The 23,911-nt window shown below is 45.9% G+C and overlaps 1 protein-coding gene across 1 annotated transcript in view; it reads right to left on the bottom strand.

The window, feature by feature from the left end:
- Nucleotides 1-10,977, bottom strand: part of PKP2 (plakophilin 2) — a 54,832-nt gene extending 43,855 nt beyond the window's left edge. The window contains exons 1-2 of the mRNA XM_069763063.1: nucleotides 10,847-10,977; nucleotides 10,496-10,759 (exon numbers count right to left, since the gene is read on the bottom strand). Of these exons, the coding sequence (XP_069619164.1) occupies nucleotides 10,496-10,709 (214 nt within the window). The 5' untranslated portion in view covers nucleotides 10,710-10,759; nucleotides 10,847-10,977. The remainder of the gene's footprint in view (nucleotides 1-10,495; nucleotides 10,760-10,846) is intronic.
- Between the last annotated feature and the right edge of the window lie 12,934 nt (nucleotides 10,978-23,911).

The raw sequence follows: 23,911 nt of genomic DNA, 5'->3' as shown, positions 1-23,911 counted from the left end.
TGACCAGGATGTGGGTCACATGTTCTGAGTGTATGGACCTGAATGGTTCTTGGCTGTGAGGTGCTGTGAGAGGGAAGGCCTGGGTATTGGGAGGTCCAGAGTGGGGACTGGATTCTTGAAGAGCACCTGGTGAGGCCGTGACCCTGAGTGGCCTCTGTGTTGGGAGGTCCTTTGTGTGGACCGGATACCTGAAGAGCACGATGTGAGGTCGTGATCCTGAGTGGCCTCTGTGTTGGGAGGTCCTGGGTGTGGACCGGATCCCTGAAGAGCACAGGGTGAGGCCATGGTCCTGCAGAGCAGGTGATGGCTACTGTGTTGGGGAAGCTACAGTCTGGAACCGACTGGTATGTGTCTGTCAGGCAAGTTGGTGATCCCTGTAAGGCTGCTTCTCCGCAGGATATAATGGTATGGTCACCCATGATAACTGGACGAAGTGAGAAGTCCGGCATGTTTAGTGTCTGTGAGATGAAGCCATATATGAAGTGATGCAATGAACTGTTCGTGGTTGCGGTTTATGATACCTGAATAAACCAGATAGACTGTTTTATGAGCAAAAAGTGTTCCTGTGTGCATTTATCCCGTTGCCAAGCGAGAATTCCGCAACCCATTAGCGATCGCTGCATCACAACTACAGAGATGATACAAGTCCATCAGCGTTCTTTTAGATGCCATTCTACATAGTTCGATCCAAACTGTACCAGCGAGTCCATTCCCAATAAGTTCATGTACTGTTGGCAGCACACCACCCGTTTATGCAAGCAACATTATTTTTCGGGCCACATTAGTTGAGGAACAAGGTGTGCTTGCTGTTCGACTGATTCCTGCCATTTTTACACTGCCCAATGCTTGGGAAAGTGAGTTTGACTAATTATTGACCCTCGTTAAAAGACTTTGATGACACCTCTGTAAGTTTCATTATAGCCTTCAGGACATTTACCGGTTTACAAGTTTTTTCCATGCCACCTTTTTTGTAATTATCATATCAGCTGTCTTGCCTACCGGCCTTCAGTCCATAAAAGGGGAAGAGCATCCGTAATTTTGGACACCTTAAGACCCTCCTACACCTTAGATCAAAGTCAGCCAAAACTGTCAGCATTACCTAAATCTGCTGAAAATTTGATATGTTTAGGGTCCTCCCGACTCTTCAGACCAGAAGTGTAAGGCTTGTAGAATTTTTGATGGCCAATGGTACTCTTCTCCGGGAGATAACCCACCACCTGAGGAACCTGGCAGCAATGCTCTCTTGAAGAACACAGAAGAGGAGCCAAGGATTCCTGTGTATTGGGTTGTCCGAAGACATAGATGTCAGACGATCAACTATCTAATGCAGACTGATCTCCACTCCACTTTTTTGTTTTTACCAGTGCACATATTTGGCCTGGTGGCCTTCAGAAGAGAAAGGGTACATTAAACATATAGTTCTGATTACAATGTGTCCACAGGAACTTATCTAGGACCAGATAAGGTCCACAAAGAAAGTCTTGGCCTCCTTTGGGTAAGAAGAGTCTAAGGGTACCGTCACACTATAACATTTCGATCGCTACGACGGTACGATTCGTGACGTTCCAGCGATATCGTTACGATATCGCTGTGTCTGACACGCAGCAGCGATCAGGAATCCTGCTGAGAATCGTACGTCGTAGCAGATCGTTTAGAACTTTCTTTCATCGCTGGATCTCCCGCTGTCATCGCTAGATCGGTGTGTGTGACACCGATCTAGCGATCTAGCGATGCGATCCAGCGATGCGTTCGCTTGTAACCAGGGTAAACATCGGGTAACTAAGCGCAGGACCGCGCTTAGTTACCCGATGTTTACCCTGGTTACAAGCGTTAAACTAAAAAAAAACAAACAGCACATACTTACATTCTGGTGTCCGTCAGGTCCCTTGCCGTCTGCTTCCCGCACTGTGACTGCCGGCCGTAAAGTGAAAGCAGAGCACAGCGGCCAGGTCATATCGCTGGTCGTGATCGTAGGTAAATCGTATAGTGTGACGGTACCCTAATAGACAAAAAAAATCTATGTTCACTTCTGAATTAGTGGAAAAGAAAACAGAAGTGCCCAAAAAACAGAAGTTCTCAATAACAAAGGACCCCTCTAATCCCTTCAGGGCCAAACCCTTCTGAACAAACAATCCAAAGTTCTTAGTCATTGGGCTGGCTGCACCCTGAGGGACAGATCCCGGCACCATCATGGGTTCATGTGTTGCTCCCTAACCCTTCACATCGCATGTGGCCAAGATGTCAGACGTAAATATTGCTGTATCTTACGCTTCAAGGAGTTTCAGTGACCTCTTGCTGGGAAAACCTGGGTCACGTCAGCGGCATCTTCACATGAATCCTCAGAAGTTCCTTTGTGTCAGAAATGAACTTGACGACTCTTACTATAAACGGATTTACTGAGGCGGCAGATTCTTTTCTGATGAACTATAATTTTCTTTTTTTTTATAATGTTTTATTATTACTAACAGAAGATTTATTGTTTTTTATAGTCACTGGTAAGGGATCCCCCAGGCTGCCTTCTCGAGAAGAGAATTTCCAGTCCATCGTGCCAACACAAACGTTTCGTGACCGAGTAAAGATTTCTTCAGGCAATAAGTTACTTCTTATATCTAGAACCACGGGAAATTGTGGTAATTGGAAATTAGGCAGACCCCGAACAGTCTCCTGACCTCTGCAGACAATCGCTGGCCTCAATCAGATGCAGCTGAGAACAAAGACTGGCTGCAGTAGTCACACCACTAATGGACAGGACGTCAACAAACCTGGTGGGAAGCGGATAATGGAAATGGATATAATGGTGAAATATGGCCAATGTATTCATTTTAAAACATTACTTCTCTTTGGTTTATTTTGCCCCCCCCCCCCCCTTCCCCCGACCCCCAACCCCCCAATATGATAAGCTGTTAGCTTCCTGAGACCAACAATAGTGGTCACAGCTGCATACTATGTTATCATCTCTGTATACAGGGAGCTCCCTCTAGTGGTGGCTGCAGACAGGATCTTATCATGTATCTCTGTATACCGTGAGCTCCCCCTAGTGGTGGCTGCAGACAGGATCTTATCATGTATCTCTGTATACAGGGAGCTCCCCCTAGTGGTGGCTGCAGACAGGATCTTATCATGTATCTCTGTATACAGGGAGCTCCCCCTAGTGGTGGCTGCAGACAGGATCTTATCATGTATCTCTGTATACAGGGAGCTCCCCCTAGTGGTGACTGCAGACAGGATCTTATCATGTATCTCTGTATACAGGGAGCTCCCCCTAGTGGTGACTGCAGACAGGATCTTATCATGTATCTCTATATACAGGGAGCTCCCCCTAGTGGTGACTGCAGACAGGATCTCATCATGTATCTCTGTGTACAGGGAGCTCCCCCTAGTGGTGGCTGCAGACAGGATCTTATCATGTATCTCTGTATACAGGGAGCTCCCCCTAGTGGTGACTGCAGACAGGATCTTATCATGTATCTCTGTATACAGGGAGCTCCCCCTAGTGGTGACTGCAGACAGGATCTTATCATGTATCTCTATATACAGGGAGCTCCCCCTAGTGGTGACTGCAGACAGGATCTCATCATGTATCTCTGTGTACAGGGAGCTCCCCCTAGTGGTGGCTGCAGACAGGATCTTATCATGTATCTCTGTATACAGGGAGCTCCCCCTAGTGGTGACTGCAGACAGCATCTTATCATGTATCTCTGTATACAGGGAGCTCCCCCTAGTGGAGGCTGCAGACAGGATCTTATCATGTATCTCTGTATACAGGGAGCTCCCCCTAGTGGTGACTGCAGACAGGATCTTATCATGTATCTCTGTATACAGGGAGCTCCCCCTAGTGGTGACTGCAGACTGGATCTTATCATGTATCTCTGTATACAGGGAGCTCCCCCTAGTGGAGGCTGCAGACAGGATCTTATCATGTATCTCTGTATACAGGGAGCTCCCCCTAGTGGTGACTGCAGACTGGATCTTATCATGTATCTCTGTATACAGGGAGCTCCCCCTAGTGGAGGCTGCAGACAGGATCTTATCATGTATCTCTGTATACAGGGAGCTCCCCCTAGTGGTGGCTGCAGACAGGATCTTATTATGTATCTCTGTATACAGGGAGCTCCCCCTAGTGGTGGCTGCAGACAAGATCTTATCATGTATCTCTGTATACAGGGAGCTCCCCCTAGTGGTGGTGGCATCATACATTATGACTTTGCTGGTTACACATCCCGCTGACTCCCAGTCAATATTGACTCTGCACGTAAATATATATACAATTCTAATACCATCCACATGTGATGTGCGGAGATCAGTGGCGTCAGATGCTGGGTGACTGCTCGGCTCGGTGGATGCGGACGCCTCCTGGGTGTGTCGCCATCATTTACATTGAAGCTGATCGTGGAGTTGAAAGCGCGGTGTAATTCCCGAGGAGTCATGTGACGGTAATAATATCTGAGCGCACGGCGAGGAATGTATCATTCAGAGAATAAACCTGCTTCGTACATTGCTGAGGGCCATGATGCTACAGGAAGGACTTGTCTGGTCAGGCTGGTAGCTCTACCACCGCACAAACAAAGGGGAAGAGGAAAGAGAAAAGAATGGGTGCAGACGTACACAACCCGCCGCTATTTGTCTACTGCTCCAATGAGTTTGAAATTGAAAAAAAAAGTTTTGATTTAAGAAAATAAAAAATCGACTTCCGTCTGAGGTACGCAGCTCTTACGCAGAATCATGCGTCTCCACAGTGACAGACAACCAACGATTCCTGTGTTTGTTCTGATTCCGCCGCTATGAGTTACAAGGTTGGCCTTAAAGGGGTGTTCCCATTTATAGGGTATGCCATAACTGTCTGACAGGTAGGGGGCGCCCTCTGGCAGAGATGACCAATTTCTTGGGCTCCCATTGAAATGATCGTAGAGCTGCGCGCGTGACCACATCTCCATTCTGACCACAGTGGTCCTAGGGGGGTGGGACCGAGATGTAATGTCATGTCCTACCCAACCTGTGCTCAAGAGGGCGCCACTGTTGTGAGACTTCGGTCCGAATATAGCTGATGTTCTATCACTGTATGGCTGTATGTATAGTATATATTTTTTTAATGTATGGCGGTATTATTTGAGCACTGTTTGGTGGGATGTCTTTAGACAATCTTACATAAGCACTGCGTTGTATATTTTTTGCACTGCACGGCGGTTTTATTTCAGCACCGTTTGATGGTATTTACTTGGTGTTGTGTGGCTGTTACAAACGCTCTGCATTGTATATTATTTTGCACTGTACGGCGGTATTATTTGAGCGCTGTTTGGTGGTATTTATAAGCTTGTTTGGCACTGTACAGAATATTATTTTTATAATGTATGGCGGTATTATTTCGGGACTGTTTGGTGGGATTTCTTTACACGCTCATACATAAGCACCATGTTGTATAATATTTTGGCAGTGTATGGCGGTATGATTTCAGCACCGTTTGATGGTATTTTTGAAGGCTTTGTGTGACACTGCAAAAATAATATCCAGTACGGTATTTTGGTAGAAGCGCTGTTTTATTTAGGCAGCTGTATAGGAGTATTATTTGGAGACCCTATGGCGGTATTTTTTATTCACCGTACTATATCGCAGTTTACGATACGGTTGTTCGTACACTATGTTTAAATTCGGTGTGAACGAAGGGAACCGCGCTAGAAACACGCAGGGTAAGGACAGCCTTCTATACGGTCGCTCACCACTTTCGAGCCAGGGTGGGGGCCAGAAAAAAAGTAACCACTGCTCGTGACAATAAATAATGTGACCCAATCTGAACAAGCAGATCTGCAGTGTAAAGCACGGAACAACAACCTGAGCACTTCAAGTTTTAGCGATTAATCTTCCAGCCTGAACCAGTCGTGATCCTGGACTCGGCAATGATTCAGGGGAAGCGCTGATTCTGCGGAGTCCGACGGACGGAAGGCGCCGGATCTCTGCTGATTCCAGCATTTCCCTCATTCTATAGGAATGTGCTGGCAGTGAAGGCCACAATCCAAAATATGAGTCACTGCCCACCATAAGCCCAGCACACGCCCCTGCTGAAATCCTCTGCGCTGCTGTGGACCGTGCTCAGTCTGCATCACCTTCCCCGTCCCCACTATCATCAGATTACTCCTCTCCTGAAAAACTCTGTGCTGTTGGAAATCTAATTTTCCCTGGTGTTGCGATCTCCTGACGTCCTCACGTCTTGTCACACGTGGCCCTGTTCTCCGAAATATTACTGAAACCTCACAAGACTAGCACACTGGTCTCCTGAAATCCTCTGTGCTGCTGTGGACCACACTATAACCCTGAAGTTCTCCATCTTCCTTCTCATATGATATGCGAACCTGTCTTCCCCCGACATCGCAGCCCCATAGTCTCCTGAAACACTCTGTGCTGCTGTGTTTCCACTCATTCATGGTCTATATACCTTGCCCAGTCACCCCAGTATAAAATGTGACAAAAACCAGTGACACCACCCAGTTGTGAACATTAAAACCCCTTATCTCATAAGCCCCTTGTTCCAGAGCGAGGACCCCAGAGTGGCCAGATGGTAATATTTATGGTGGAGACCACTCAGGACGTCTTCTGTACACCGGTATGATGCATTAGGCACCGTGCAGGGCTGAGAGGTCATGGGGAAGAATGCAGGACCGCTCTGTGGAATGTGCAGCCCCCAGAAGCCCCCTTATCTTTTTTCAAGGAGGATTTAAAAAAAAAAAATTGTGGCCACAGGGATTATCGCCCAGTTTTTCCCGCGCACACAGAGTGTCCACAAGATCCATCTGCTTTAATATCCGGTGTGCCGCCTATTACTGGTTGTTACTGATTATTATACGTTTATTATAGTTTACTGGATTTTATATGTTGAGCCGGAAGCTATAAATGCCGCGATGTAAAGAGACGGGGGCGGAAATTGACAGGAGTCACTTACACCCACCACTCACCTGATGGCGGGTAATCCCTGATATAGGTCCCAGTGCTAATTACGGCTAATGCTTTAAGGAAATGTCTTACAGAGAACCTGACACTTAACATAAATATATGATTTTCTTTTTTTATCTGGTCTAAAAGCCGCTGTTCTCCTGAATCCGGCGATGTTTTTCTTTTGTTCCTGCGCCTCTCCGTTCCTGAGATATGTCCCTTTCTTCCCTGGATGTAAATGCAGCCTTGCTATCCAATGGGGTGTGGTTCTTAAAATCACGCCCACAAAAAAGTGCTCGGGATCACTCCCACTGGGAAAAAAGACTTGATTTATGATCAGTGATTAGTGGGCCATATCTCAGGAACGCAGAGGCGTAGAAACAAAAGAAAAACAGCCCTGGATTCAGAAGATCAGAGACATTTATACCAGGTTAAAAAAGTACATATTTATTCCAAGTGATAGATTCCCTTTAAGAACATCCAACATTCGGAGCCGATTAGTTTTAGTTTTAAACCCTTAAATTACATCAAAGTTGCAATGCCATACACAATCTGAGGATGGGGTGTCACTGTTTTGGGCAGAACAAACTTTTTTTTTAAATTCTGAACATTCCCTTTAAGAATTAGTAAGTAGTTGCCAAGCCTACAGGGAAGCTTGGGGTGATATTGATAAATTGTATGCATTACGATGTAAAGTAAAAGTGTGAACGCCCATCACTTCAGGAAACAATCTACATGCTCATGGCTAAGTTGCTGTAGACAAATCGGCTATTCTTATTGTGTGTGCCTAGTTTGGACTTTGAAGGCACCATGATCTTCTCCTGTCAATATCTTCTGGGTCTGATAGTCTCTCAATAGAATTTATATTCAGTGATAGGCTCAATAAAAAGCAGTGTAGCCTACTTGTTGATGGTTTCCAGATATCAACAATACTATTTTCTTTTTACACCACAGATAATTAACCAGAAAAGTGTGTAAAAACAAAGATGTCACACTTCATATTTGAGGACAACAGATCCAGGCAATCATATTTTTTCACTTTTTTTAACCATTTTCACCCCAGATAAGCTCATGGTTTCTATCCTTTCTTTGATTTCAATAGTCTAGGTCTCCATATTTAAATATTTCATCTCCAGCTGTGATAAGTCATCGACCTCTTAACGTTATTTTTGTGATGCCTGATAGCAGAAGACTGGCATTGAGGTGAAACACTGAAGACTTCCAGAAGTGGAGCCTTCGAAATCTATGCGAAGCGCAGAACAACTCAGATTTAGGATGGAAATTTGGCTTCTTTTTTTTTTTAGCTAAAAAAACATAAATTGGTTCAAAAGGAACAGAAGTTCTAGGACGGATTATACAGGTTCTGGCATTGGCCCAAAAACTGCAGCAACAACAGCATTTGTGTTCCCAGATTTAAAAAGGAAAACCAGCCTAAACAAGTACTCTACGTTGTAGGTGGTAACTGCTAGATTGGGGATAGTCCCAGACACTGGATATCCAACAATCACTATTTCCCCAGGTTCTTGAGGACTTGTGCCCCTAGATTTATTCTGGCAATCAAAAACTTGTGTCCCCAGTTTTCTACTGGTTCTTGATGACTTGTGTCCCTAGTTCCCCAGTGGTTCTCAAGGACTTGTGTCCCCAGTTCTCCCCTAGTTCTTGAGGACTTTTATCCCTGGATCTTTTCTGGTGCTTGAGCACTTGTCTCATTGGTTCCCTCCTGCTTCTTGAGACCTTGTGTTCCCTATTTTCCCCTGGTTCTCAAGGACTTGTGTCCCTAGTTCTTTCCTGGTCCCCAAGGACTTATCTCCTTAGTTCCCTTCTGATTCTCAATACTTGTGTCCTTAGCATTTCCCTGATTTTTCAGGAGTTATAACCCTAGTTCTGCTCTGGTTCTCGATGACCTGTGTCACTAGTTCTCTCATGGTTATCAAGGACTTGTGTCCCTAGTTCTCCCCTGTCTTTTGAAGACTTGTGTCCTTAGTTCTCAACAGGTTCTTGAGGACTCATGCCCTCAGTTTTCCCTTGGCTATCAAAAACTCGTGTTCCCAGTCTTCCCCTGGTTCTTGAGGACTTGTGTCCCTTGTTCCCCTCTGGTTCTCGAAGACTTGTCTCCCCAGTTTTACCCTGGTTCTTGAGGACTTTTGACCCTGGTTTCCTACTGGTTCCGGAGGACTTGAATTGTGTCCCAGTTTTCCCCTGGTTCTCAATTACGGTACTTCTGTCCCCTGTTCTCCTCTGTCTTTTGAGGACTTGTGTCCCTAGTTCTCCCCTGGCTCTCGAGGACTTGTGACCTCAGTTCTCTACTGGTTCTTGAGGACTTGTGTCCCCAGCTTTCCCCTGGTTCTTGAGGACATGTGTTCCCAGTTTTTCCTGGTTCTCGAGGACTTATGTGCCCAGTTAATGCTCATGGAATTGTGTCCCTAGTTCTCCACTGGTTCTAGAGGAATCATGTCTTCAGTTTTCCCTTGGTTGTTAAGGACTTATGTCTCCAATTTTCCCGTTTCTCAAGGACTTGTGTCCCCAGTTCTTGAGGACATGTGTCCGTAGTTCTCTCCTGGTTCTCGAGGGTTTGTGTTCCCAGATTTGTCCTGGATTTTGAGGACTTGTCTCCCTTTTTCCACTGATTCCTCCCTGGCTGCAAGATCTAGGTCCCCAGCGATCAACAAAACAGAGAACTTGAGCAGGTCGTGCATGCTTCTCATGTTCTATTCATGACCCCTGTTAATCGCCAAAATGGAGAACTTGCAATTCGTCCTTGATTCTTCTCTGGCCACAAGATCGTGACCACCAATGGGACCTCCAACGATCACCAAAACAGGGCCAAGAGGTTATGCACACTCATGGCGCTTTATTCATATTTATAACACTGAAGCTACCCGAAGATAGCCAAACAAAATGCCGCACTCAGTTCCTACTGACCACTAGTTTGTAGCCTGAGGAGAAATCAATACACAAGTCCTCAATTCTGGAGATGATTGGGGGCCACTATGGTGAGTGAGATCTTGCAGCCATGGGAGGACCAGGCAAAACAGGGACATAAGTCCTCCTCTCTGGCAATCGATGGTGGTCCCAGTGGTGACCACGATCTTGCAGATAGGGGGAGAACTACAGACTCAAGTCCTCAGTAATGTCAATCATGGGGACGCAAAATTTTAGCCAAAAAGAATCACAAATAAATGGCGACAAAATTAATTGCCTTTTTTCTTGATCGTTGGGGGTCACAGCAATGTCCGTTATCTTGCAACCAGAGAGAAATGGGGACACAAGTCGTCTGTTCTGGCAACGAGTGGGGGTCCACACCCATGTAACAGTTATCAGGAATATCCCTATAAAATGGCCAAACACATAAAACATAATTTAGGAAGTGACTTGCAGTCTTCGGCCTCAATGCCAATTCTGCAAAGCGCCCCGAACTATAAAGTGTGCGGCTTTCTCTGCCTCCACCTGACCTCATTGCATTACCCCTCGTTACCGTCTCTTTTCCTCCAGCTTTCGCACCTTATATGGCTGGCTCTACCCTGGCACAGGTGGGTATAACCAATAGCAATAGTGCCAACGGCGGTTAACTCACCATTAGCCAGACTCTTCTTGGTGGTCTTCCTTGCCATGGTGAGCTGGACCTGGTGCTGGATCCTCATGGCTTTCTCCAGGTCTTGGCGGCTGATTGACAGCTTCTCCTCGGAGGGTAGAGCCAAGGTGGACGTATCCAGGTCCATGAAGTGTTCATTGCTCAGGACGGTTCGTATGTACCCCTGGTCCGTGCTGGGGGAGGCGAGGACGGCCATTCTGGATCTGTAGGCTCTGGATCCTTCCTCTGGAGAGCTATGGCGGCCACCTGTAAACACAAGGCACAGTGCACACTACTTCCCAGGAGCAGACACCAGTGCACACACAGCTCCCAGTACAGGATCCCAGTACACACCTCCACACAAGCAGCTTCCTCACTTAGTTACTGACATGACACCTCCCTCCTTGTATCCCAGCCTGGGATTCCTCAGATAGCGGAGGGGCGGTTTTAGTGTCCCTCAGGTTCAGGGTTGGGCTCTGTGCAGGAGGGGAGAGCAGGCTGTACAGGAGGTGCACAGACCCTCAGGATCAGGGAGGGGTGGGGTGCGGCTCTGCTGTGCAGATCACATAACACATTGTACAGGCTTGGAGCAGCTCCAGCACAATGCATTTTACTGTGCACAGTGTGGCGGTATAATTTTACAAGACAAATACAGTAAAACAAATGCATATGGTCTTTATCTGCACAAAGAAATAAAAGAAGAATGTGCACAGAAGCATACAACTACAGATTTGCGGCAGGCTCCTAATAATAGAGGACCCCACTAGTGGATCTTGTTATATCCAAACATTGCAATAATTAACTTCATTGTATGCAGGGAGCTCCCCCTAGTGGTGACTGCAGACACGATCTTATCATGTATCTCTGTATACAGGGAGCTCCCCCTAGTGGTGACTGCAGACAGGATCTTATCATGTATCTCTGTATACAGGGAGCTCCCCCTAGTGGTGGCTTCAGACAGGATCTTATCATGTATCTCTGTATACAGGGAGCTCCCCCTAGTGGTGGCTTCAGACAGGATCTTATCATGTATCTCTGTATACAGGGAGCTCCCCCTAGTGGTGGCTTCAGACAGGATCTTATCATGTATCTCTGTATACAGGGAGCTCCCCCTAGTGGTGACTGCAGACAGGATCTTATCATGTATCTCTGTATACAGGGAGCTCCCCCTAGTGGTGGCTGCAGACAGGATCTTACCATGTATCTCTGTATACAGGGAGCTCCCCATAGTAGTGGCTGCAGACAGGATCTTATCATGTATCTCTGTATACAGGGAGCTCCTCCTAGTGGTGACTGCAGACAGGATCTTACCATGTATCTCTGTATACAGGGAGCTCCCCATAGTAGTGGCTGCAGACAGGATCTTATCATGTATCTCTGTATACAGGGAGCTCCCCCTACTGGTGGCTGCAGACAGGATCTTATCATGTATCTCAGTATACAGGGAGCTCCCCCTAGTGGTGACTGCAGACAGGATCTTATCATGTATCTCTGTATACAGGGAGCTCCCCCTAGTGGTGGCTACAGACAGGATCTTATCATGTATCTCTGTATACAGGGAGCTCCCCCTAGTGGTGACTGCAGACAGGATCTTATCATGTATCTCTGTATACAGGGAGCTCCCCCTAGTGGTGACTGCAGACAGGATCTTATCATGTATCTCTGTATACAGGGAGCTCCCCCTAGTGGTGACTGCAGACAGGATCTTATCATGTATCTCTGTATACAGGGAGCTCCCCCTAGTGGAGGCTGCAGACAGGATCTTATGTATCTCTGTATACCGGGAGCTCCCCCTAGTGGTGGCTGCAGACAGGATCTTATCATGTATCTCTGTATACAGGGAACTCCCCCTAGTGGTGGCTGCAGACAGGATCTTATCATGTATCTATGTATACAGGGAGCTCCCCCTAGTGGTGACTGCAGACAGGATCTTATGTATCTCTGTATACAGGGAGCTCCCCATAGTGGAGGCTGCAGACAGGATCTTATCATGTATCTCTGTATACAGGGAGCTCCCCCTAGTGGTGGCTACAGACAGGATCTTATCATGTATCTCTGTATACAGGGAGCTCCCCCTAGTGGTGACTGCAGACAGGATCTTATCATGTATCTCTGTATACAGGGAGCTCCCCCTAGTGGTGACTGCAGACAGGATCTTATCATGTATCTCTGTATATAGGGAGCTCCCCCTAGTGGTGACTGCAGACAGGATATTATCATGTATCTCTGTATACAGGGAGCTCCCCCTAGTGGTGACTGCAGACAGGATCTTATCATGTATCTCTGTATACAGGGAGCTCCCCCTAGTGGTGACTGCAGACAGGATCTTATCATGTATCTCTGTATACAGGGAGCTCCCCCTAGTGGTGACTGCAGACAGGATCTTATCATGTATCTCTGTATACAGGGAGCTCCCCCTAGTGGAGGCTGCAGACAGGATCTTATGTATCTCTGTGTATCGGGAGCTCCCCCTAGTGGTGGCTGCAGACAGGATCTTATCATGTATCTCTGTATACAGGGAACTCCCCCTAGTGGTAACTGCAGATAGGACCTTATCATGTATCTCTGTATACAGGTAGCTCCCCCTAGTGGTGGCTGCAGACAGGATCTTATCATGTATCTCTGTATACAGGGAGCTCCCCCTAGTGGTGGCTGCAGACAGGATCTTATCATGTATCTCTGTATACCGGGAGCTCCCCCTAGTGGTGGCTGCAGACAGGATCTTATCATGTATCTCTGTGTACCGGGATCTCCCCCTAGTGGTGGCTGCAGACAGGATCTTATCATGTCTCTCTGTATACAAGGAGCTCCCCCTAGTGGTGGCTGCAGACAGGATCTTATCATGTATCTCTATATACAGGGAGCTCCCCCTAGTGGTGGCTGCAGACAGGATCTTATCATGTATCTCTGTATACAGGGAGCTCCCCCTAGTGGTGGCTGCAGACAGGATCTTATCATGTATCTCTGTATACAGGGAGCTCCCCCTAGTGGTGACTGCAGACAGGATCTTATCATGTATCTCTGTATACAGGGAGCTCCCCCTAGTGGTGGCTGCAGACAGACTCTTATCATGTTTCTCTGTATACAGGGAGCTCCACCTAGTGGTGGCTGCAGACAGCTTGGATTTTTCCATGGCTGTGTGAATGGAAACCGAAGATGTGAAGAAGTCTGCTGAATCTATTAATGTATGAAATCGATGTAATTTCTCTCTCTTCTTCACCTGTTATAATCGAACTCTTTGCTGACTTTGTTAATGTCCCTGCTGGCACTTTTGCTTGTTATTTATTTGCTGGCACTGTGAAGTTTGCTCTGACAGCAGTGCACAGCGACGGTACACAGCACAGTGTCATGCCCATGGTCCTGCTTTCCCGTATACCCCTAGTAGCAGTATACAGCATGTAACCTTGGTTGCCGCCTTCTATCACATTCTTATACATTGTAATCAGGGGCAATCATTTGAAATATTCGGTGATTGATGGACCTGTTGTAACATGTGATGCATTATATATACGTTGAAGTGGAATAAATTATCAGAGGAGTAATCCAGAGGTTCATTCTCAAATATTATGAAGTCATGTTCCAACAAAAAGTCAGAAAAATCTCCCCCAAAGTTCTGAAAAAGATGAGTGACAACCAATATGGCTGCCATTCCATCCCTTGACGTAGTTGTCGGAACAAACAGTTCCAGACCATACTTTTCTGCATGGGAAGATTTGCTATTTTTCACAATATTTAAAATTTGGGCTCATTTAATCCCCTAGAAAACCCAGGAATGTCCGCAAATTTCCCACAAACTCCTACTTTGGGGCATGGTTTTGCTAAGCATCCTTCCTGCCCATTGAGACTGTTGACAAGTTTTGCCAAATCTTGCAGGAGTCCAGGAGGTTCACCTTACTCCAGCTTGATTTATGACATGTCCTCAAGATATAAGTCCCACCTCTAGGACCCTTACCTATAAGGAGGACTAAAAACCCCCCATTTCGTCAATTCATGGTTGCCTTTTAAGCAGTTCTTTGCCATGATGTTGGTGGCATCTCTAACCATGGATCAGACATCTTGTGCACATCATATCGGACAACCAGTCGGAAGTTTGATCATCTTGGAAGACAGCATCTCCAAAAACATTTAGAGTCTTTCATAGATGGACAAGCGTCTTTTACTAATACTAGATGTTCACAAAAAAAAGCCATAGCCGGGAAGTTAAAAGGTGAAGAAAATAATGTTGTCATCCAACATCGATCAGGCCTTGGCCATCAATACCTTTCGTAGAACTTTTCCTACCAACCATCCGACCAAAAAGTTGATGGTGTCCAGTAGAGCATCGACTTTACAGAAATCGGTTCTCATGTCAAGATAAAGCACGCTATTCTCCAAAAGTTGGGTGGACTTGACACCCAATTTTTGTTCATTCCTTAGGGCATTGCGACGTTTCTCACCTTCCACCAATGTAAATTTATGGATTATCTCCTAGTCAGCAGAATGACACTAATGATGAGGATCGTCATGGCTATGGACATGTCATGACGGATTGTGATTCCACACAGAAGAATGATGATGACGACAACTTGGGAGAAGACATCCACCCAGTTTAGGTCAAAGAAACTATGATCCATGATTCTCAAAATCACGTCTCGATGAATAATCAGCAAGGGTAAATCTTTTGGGACACGCACCACCTCTTCATGACTGTCTTGGGTAATTATTGTATGTTTCCTTGCTTACTGTTTCGGATCACTTACGTCTTTATGAAAATCAACATATTTTTCCACTTCATCAAACTTTAGGTTAAAAAGAATTTTTGTAGAACAAGTCAAGTTTCTTGCTGGTGACAAATCATGAATTAGTGGTTGTGACCTGACTCAATGGAAAAACATGTGTGGATGGTGGCGGAGTGCCAGGAGATCTGTTCTACTGGTGGATCGTCCTTTTCTAGGAAAGTATTAGAAACTTCAGCTACCTGGATCTAAAGATCATGACAGATCGTGAATGAGTAGTGGTGACCTGACTCAATGGATGAGCATCTGTGTATGGTGGTGGAGTGCCAGGAGATCCGTTCTACTGGTGGATCGTCCTTCTCTAGGAAAGTATTAGAAACTTCAGCTACCTGGATCTAAAGATCATGACAGATCATGAATGAGTAGTGGTGACCTGACTCAATGCATGAGCATCTGTGTTTGGTGGTGGAGTGCCAGGAGATCCGTTCTACTGGTGGATCGTCCTTCTCTAGGAAAGTATTAGAAACTTCAGCTACCTGGATCTAAAGATCATGACAGATCGTGAATGAACAGTGGTGACCTGACTCAATGGATGAGCATCTGTGGATGGTGGTGGAGTGCCAGGAGATTCATTTTACCGGTGGACCGTCCTTCTCTACGAATGTATTGGAAGCTTCAGCTACCTGGACCTAAAGCAAATGGTAAGTAGTTTTTTCCAACAGAGGTTTTATTGAATCTCCTTACCACCATCTTTTGTCGTTATTTCTACCCTTACCAGATCCCTGGTGGTATCACTGCACCATTAGAACTCCACCCCTGTTCCTAATACAGCAAACCAAAAATTGAAAGTCTGATCAATCCATTTCTAGAAGAACCACATGACACTGTTCAGATTCTTGGGTGTCAGGAGACAACGGATCTCCGGGATGGTAGATATCTTCCCTCAGTGATCGAGGCTCAAGGTGGCCATAAGTGTTAGAGCAAACTTGGCGGAAACTGCTGATTTCCGTGGGATCTAATTCCTATTTTCTGCCCTCCAGTGTCTCGCCCAACTGATGATGTTGTGGGACAGTTTGACTGGACACTGACCGTGTACGGGTATATTAAAAACTGGTGACCAATTGGATGCATCTTCTTGGAAAACATTGGTTACATCTAAGTTGGTCTATGGAAAGAGGACTAAACTTAGGCTTAGAATTAGTCTTCGAGAACCCTCAGTGGTTGATACCTTTTAATGGCTAACTGAAAAGATCCACTGGCCAACGCAGTACCAAGATATATCTCTTCGAGAAGCAGAATTTATGACCCTTTTTTTAAGTTGACTCCATTAGTTACAGCACGTTTTATGTAACCCGCCCTATAATTAATCTGTTACCTCCGTTATTCCACTGACTTGATTGGTGAACACCAGATAGGATGACGGATCACACTTCACGCCATTTGCACTTCATTGATCAATGATTTGCATCTTCCTTTCTCTCTAAATCACAACTTCATTTCCTCTCTTTTCTCTCGTGCTGCACCTGAACTCTGGAATGCGCTACCTCACACCAACAGCCAAAATCAATCTTCAAGCTCTGTCGGAGCTATTGTCTCTCTTCACGTGTCCTAATATTTACTGAAACATTGTAAAAGTCTCTATTCTCCGTCCTGCGAATGCTCTAATTCTTTGCGCTCTGTTCACTCGCACAGATGATTGCTGGGTGACTGAGTCTGCGGTATGTGGATCACAAAGAAGACAAGCTCAGTTCTCCCACCCCATGCACCCAGAGAATGAGCTCGCTTACAACAGTCTCCCGTGAGTAACGATCGCCATCTAGAGTCATCCCACTGATTAGAAAATGGTCCAACCTATGAAATAAGCGGAGTCTGCAGAATTGGGGCACGTTGTTCCTGCCGCTGTAGGTGCTATGGGTGTCGCTCTATAGCGCCCTCATCTGGCTCCTTATTATGATTATTGTCCGATGTATGATGATGTGAAGTAGCGCAATCCAGATCCCAGGTGCAGCACTAGAGAATATGACAAGGTTCCTCCATTACAACTGATGAAGGTCAGGATTACACTGGATCCAGAATAAAATGGAGGAGGCAAAAAAGTAACATACATGTATGACCTGAAATTGGAGACCCACAGAGGGAATGTGGTACCATAGACTTCTATGGACTCTATATTATACATTGTCATAACAAAAGGGAAACTTCCAGCCCTGAGCTCGCGCCGTTACTTCTTCCTAGTACGTGTGATTATAATTATGTAACGTGAACCCCTGATGAAGCTAGATGCGAAACGCGCGTAGATTTTTTTTTTCCTTCTAAGCGAGCGACTATCAACATCACAGTGTATGAACTCTATCATGTGCGGATTTTGCTCTCGTCTTTTCCTATACATTGTTTATTTGGGGCTCGTTGATGTTTTTTCTTAGTACGCCTTTTCGACACAGATATATAAATTTGTACCATTGTTGAATATTAAGTGCAATCCTTACTAGGTTGGTTTTATCGCTCATCCTGTTGTCCATTTACGTCTGACATTGTATATGTTCATTGATGGGATTTAATTATTGGTCAGTGACAATATACATTTTTCTCTATTGAGCTTTGCACATATTTGTAGGTTTTCCTTGATTATATTGTGTTTATGGCTTTTTGTATTCAGCCTTAGGATGGAGGTTTGGGATATTGTGTGATAAATTGTTCTGTCTGTTGCCATGGTATGTAATCTGTACATTCTGGATCATCTTCTCCCTGCACATAAATCTGACTGCAGGAGAGGAAAGAAACAGAATGTGATATTCAATGTAGTGCGGTGCCATCTAGTGGCGGCTGCAGGCAATGCAGGAAGAATATGCACTATAGCGGTGCCATCTAGTGGCGGCTGCAGAGAATACAATAAGAAAAATCTATATAGTGCACTGCCATCTAGTGGCGGCTGCAGAGAATACAATAAGAAAAATCTATATAGTGCGGTGCCATCTAGTGGCGGCTGCAGAGAATACAATAAGAATAATCTATATAGTGCGCTGCCATCTAGTGGCGGCTGCAGAGAATACAATAAGAATAATCTATATAGTGCACTGCCATCTAGTGGCCACTGCATGGAAAAATTAGGAATAATCTATAGAGTGCGCTGCCATCTAGTGTCCACTACAGGGAAATAATAGGAATAATCTATGTAGTGCGCTTCTATCTAGTGTTATCTATAACCCTGTACATAACCCCTTTTCTCATGTACAGCACCATGGAATTAATGGCGCTATATAAATAAATGATAATAATAATAATAATAGTGTCCACTGCAGGGAAATAATAGAAATAATCTTTACAGTGCACTGCCATCTAGTGTCATCTGCAGGAAGCACAGTAAGAATATTAAATATAGTGTAACGCCACCTAGTGGCAGCTAGGAGTAATGCAGAACAATTACATCATTTTAAATGGAACCTGCCAGAAACATTATCTCTCTCAAATAATTTATACAACTTTGTAGCCATTGAAAAACAAAATCAATCCCTTTATGACCCCCAAAAATGCTGCTGAAGTATTGGAAGTATTTCCTCCTTTGCAGCACCCATACTTGGCTGATTTTTCGTTCACCCGAGCGAGTGACCTGTCAATCAGCCAGGAGAGGGCGCTGCTAGTGATGGAATATTATTATTATTATTATTTATATATATATAGCACGAGGTCGAGAAGCTGTAAGGGCATCATTAGGCGTGGCGCACTTACATTAGAGCAGCCCATTGGGAGTCATAAAGGGACGGTTGTGCCACGCTGCAGTTATAACAGAGCTGGTTTAAAGTCCCTTTTACATGAGCCGACCAAACAGGTGTAATAATGATAGTTTGGTCCCCATACAGTTTGCATCATTTCTGCAGACATTGCTTACTTTTTAGGCTGCATGAAAGTTGCGATCGGTCGATAAGCAACATTATTTTTTTCCGTTGTTGCATGATCCTCCAAGCTCTCATTCATTCGATTAGCGCCCGTGTAAAAGAGCTTTAACGTTCCTTTGCCAGAACCCTGGAACCTGGCAAAACCTGTTTCTCATATTGATATTTTGTTAACAAACCCAAAAATTATGTTTGCTTTTGCGGCAGCTGCTTGACACTGAGTGCAATACACATAGATATAAATCCCAATGTTGTTTTCAATTCGCTCCTCTGCTTCGTTCCGTCCATTTTGTTCCGTTTTGGACAGAAGAACATGGGATTGGCGCTTCCCGTCCTTTGTTTTTGTGTCCCAAGAAACAGAACAGACAAGAAAAACAAAACATGTTTGTTGCCGCAGAGAAACGAAAGGACAAAGACTCGAGATGAGAAACCAAGATGTGATATTAAAATCTGGACCCACCCGAGGCGTCAACGCCCCAGAAATGTCTCCGAGCGCCAAACACAACAATAATAAGAGCCGCGACGGATCTTGTTTACGACAACCACAACTAAGGGACGATCTTCCTTTCCTGCTGATTGTGTCCCGAAGGATCCGGCCAGTGGAAGATGTTCAGCCCTGAATGGGTGAAACGGGGGCGAGATAAATCTTCGTCTACAAACGTACACGTCTCGTGGACCTCCATTCTGCGTAGACATCAACCTTGTAATTTTGGATTTTCAGACCCACAAATGTGTTTTTCATTGGCTTTTGCTTATTTGCCAACATTTATTGCGACTATTCTGGTCTCGTGAAGGCATCTTCATGGTGTTGCCCATGTGGTCTCCAGACCAATCTCCAGCCATCTTGGGACTCATCACTGATGAGGACAGACCTCCATTCCAGCCTCCACTGATGTCTTGGTGGGAGGCCAGTGTCGGGCAGACGCCTTCTTACGCTTTGTGTAGAAACTATTAGACGCCTCAGGTTTGGTATGTGACTAACGCTACTGCGCCATTCTTCTAATCGGACGATCCCTCTTCCTGTCATTCCAGATCATCAATGTTCTCCAGACCTCTGGGACACACAACGTTGCACAGTTCCACATCTCATGCCATAAACTGAGCTGCCTCAGCATCAGAATTCTCAGCCTCTAAGGGTAAGACCAGTGGTGATAAATGATACCTGGACAACCAGGAGGCATCACACGATCCTCCCACAGACGTGATCAGATTTCTGACTCTCATGTTGCTAAAAAAATTTGAATCTAGCTTTTACGCCTCCCCCCAAATGTCACAGGTGATTAAAAAATTGTTCACGTGCTATTTCATCAATTTGCATAAACTTACAGCTTGTTCTTCATAGTGTTGGAATTTCAATGTTGAGGAACAAATATTAACTTATTATCTCAGTAATATCCAGCGTTGCACAAGGGTGTTCTATATTGTAGTCATAAGCTCCTCCCCTATCACTATGCGGGAGGAAACCGGAGAACCCGGAGGAAACCCACACAAACACAGGGAGAACATACAAACTCCTTGCAGATGTTGCCAATGGTGGGGTTTGAACTCAGGATACCAGCGCTGCAAGGCTGCTGTGCTAACCACTGCGCCTCCGTACTTTATATATATATAGCTAATTATCTGATCTGCACTGATACAATGTGAGACACCAAGGAGCTGGATGAAAGGGTCCTGAGCATCTTCAGGAAGAAGGAGCAGGTGTCACTGCCAGTCTCGGCTCTGATGCAAAATCTAGGGATGAACTACGTGCATTATTGTCTGCAGCACTGCAGCCAATCAATGGGCTCAGCAGCTCTGTATACAGGGAGCTCCCCCTAGTGGTGGCTGCAAACAGGATCTTATCATGTATCTCTGTATACAGGGAGCTCCCCCTAGTGGTGGCTGCAGACAGGATCTTATCATGTATCTCTGTATACAGGGAGCTCCCCCTAGTGGTGGCTGCAGACAGGATCTTATCATGTATCTCTGTATACAGGGTGCTCCCCCTAGTGGTGGCTGCAGACAGAATCTTATCATGTATCTCTGTATACAGGGAGCTCCCCCTAGTGGTGGCTGCAGACAGGATCTTATCACGTATCTCTGTATACAGGGAGCTCCCCCTAGTGGTGGCTGCAGACAGAATCTTATCATGTATCTCTGTATACAGGGAGCTCCCCCTAGTGGTGACTGCAGACAGGATCTTATCACGTATCTCTGTATACAGGGAGCTCCCCCTAGTGGTGGCTGCAGACAGGATCTTATCATGTATCTCTGTATACAGGGAGCTCCCCCTAGTGGTGGCTGCAGACAGGATCTTATCATGTATCTCTGTATACAGGGAGCTCCCCCTAATGGTGACTGCAGACACGATCTTATCATGTATCTCTGTATACAGGGAGCTCCCCCTAGTGGTGGCTGCAGACAGGATCTTATCATGTATCTCTGTATACAGGGAGCTCCCCCTGGTGGTGGCTGCAGAGAGGATCTTATCATGTATCTCTGTATACAGGGAGCTCCCCCTAGTGGTGACTGCAGACAGGATCTTATCATGTATCTCTGTATATAGGGAGCTCCCCCTAGTGGTGGCTGCAGACAGGATCTTATCATGTATCTCTGTATACAGGGAGCTCCCCCTAGTGGTGGCTGCAGACAGAATCTTATCATGTATCTCTGTATACAGGGAGCTCCCCCTAGTGGTGGCTGCAGACAGGATCTTATCATGTATCTCTGTATACAGGGTGCTCCCCCTAGTGGTGGCTGCAGACAGGATCTTATCACGTATCTCTGTATACAGGGAGCTCCCCCTAGTGGTGGCTGCAGACAGGATCTTATCATGTATCTCTGTATACAGGGAGCTCCCCCTAGTGGTGGCTGCAGACATGATCTTATCATGTATCTCTGTATACAGGGAGCTCCCCCTAGTGGTGGCTGCAGACAGGATCTTATCATGTATCTCTGTATACAGGGAGCTCCCCCTAGTGGTGACTGCAGACAGGATCTTATCATGTATCTCTGTATACAGGGAGCTCCCCCTAGTGGTGGCTGCAGACAGGATCTTATCATGTATCTCTGTATACAGGGAGCTCCCCCTAGTGGTGACTGCAGACAAGATCTTATCATGTATCTCTGTATATAGGGAGCTCCCCCTAGTGGTGGCTGCAGACAGGATCTTATCATGTATCTCTCTATACAGGGAGCTCCCCCTAGTGGTGGCTGCAGACAGAATCTTATCATGTATCTCTGTATACAGGGAGCTCCCCATAGTGGTGGCTGTAGACAGGATGTTATCATGTATCTCTGTATACAGGGAGCTCCCCCTAGTGGTGACTGCAGACAGGATCTTATCATGTATCTCTGTATACAGGGAGCTCCCCCTAGTGGTGACTGCAGACAGGATCTTATCATGTATCTCTGTATACAGGGAGCTCCCCCTAGTGGTGGCTGTAGACAGGATGTTATCATGAATCTCTGTATACAGGGAGATCCCCCTAGTGGTGGCTGTAGACAGGATGTTATCATGTATCTCTGTATACAGGGAGCTCCCCCTAGTGGTGACTGCAGACAGGATCTTATCATGTATCTCTGTATACAGGGAGCTCCCCCTAGTGGTGGCTGTAGACAGGATGTTATCATGTATCTCTGTATACAGGGAGCTCCCCCTAGTGGTGACTGCAGACAGTATCTTATCATGTATATCTGTATACAGGGAGCTCCCCCTAGTGGTGACTGCAGACAGGATCTTATCATGTATCTCTGTATACAGGGAGCTCCCCCTAGTGGTGGCTGCAGACAGGATCTTATCATGTATCTCTGTATACAGGGAGCTCCCCCTAGTGGTGACTGCAGACAGGATCTTATCATGTATCTCTGTATACAGGGAGCTCCCCCTAGTGGTGGCTGTAGACAGGATGTTATCATGTATCTCTGTATACAGGGAGCTCCCCCTAGTGGTGACTGCAGACAGTATCTTATCATGTATATCTGTATACAGGGAGCTCCCCCTAGTGGTGGCTGCAGACAGGATCTTATCATGTATCTCTGTATACAGGGAGCTCCCCCTAGTGGTGGCTGCAGACAGGATCTTATCATGTATCTCTGTATACAGGGAGCTCCCCCTAGTGGTGACTGCAGACAGGATCTTATCATGTATCTCTGTATACAGGGAGCTCCCCCTAGTGGTGGCTGTAGACAGGATGTTATCATGAATCTCTGTATACAGGGAGATCCCCCTAGTGGTGACTGCAGACAGTATCTTATCATGTATATCTGTATACAGGGAGCTCCCCCTAGTGGTGGCTGCAGACAGGATCTTATCATGTATCTCTGTATACAGGGAGCTCCTCATAGTGGAGGATATAGACAGGATGTTATGATGTATCTCTGTATTCAGGGAGCTCCCCCTAGTGGTGGATGCAGACAGGATCTTATCATATATCTCTGTATACAGGGAGCTCCCCCTAGTGGAGGCTGCAGACAGGATGTTATCATGTATCTCTGTATACAGGGAGCTCCCCCTAGTGGTGGCTGTAGACAGGATGTTATCATGTATCTCTGTATACAGGGAGCTCCCCCTAGTGGTGACTGCAGACAGTATCTTATCATGTATATCTGTATACAGGGAGCTCCCCCTAGTGGTGGCTGCAGACAGGATCTTATCATGTATCTCTGTATACAGGGAGCTCCCCCTAGTGGTGACTGCAGACAGGATCTTATCATGTATCTCTGTATACAGGGAGCTCCCCCTAGTGGTGGCTGCAGACAGGATCTTATCATGTATCTCTGTATACAGGGAGCTCCTCATAGTGGAGGATGTAGACAGGATGTTATCATGTATC

This window comes from Ranitomeya imitator, chromosome 4 (genome assembly GCF_032444005.1).
Source record: "Ranitomeya imitator isolate aRanImi1 chromosome 4, aRanImi1.pri, whole genome shotgun sequence".
NCBI lineage: Eukaryota > Metazoa > Chordata > Amphibia > Anura > Dendrobatidae > Ranitomeya > Ranitomeya imitator.
Note: the sequence above shows the minus strand (reverse complement) of the source record. Positions and strands in the feature narration are given on the sequence as shown.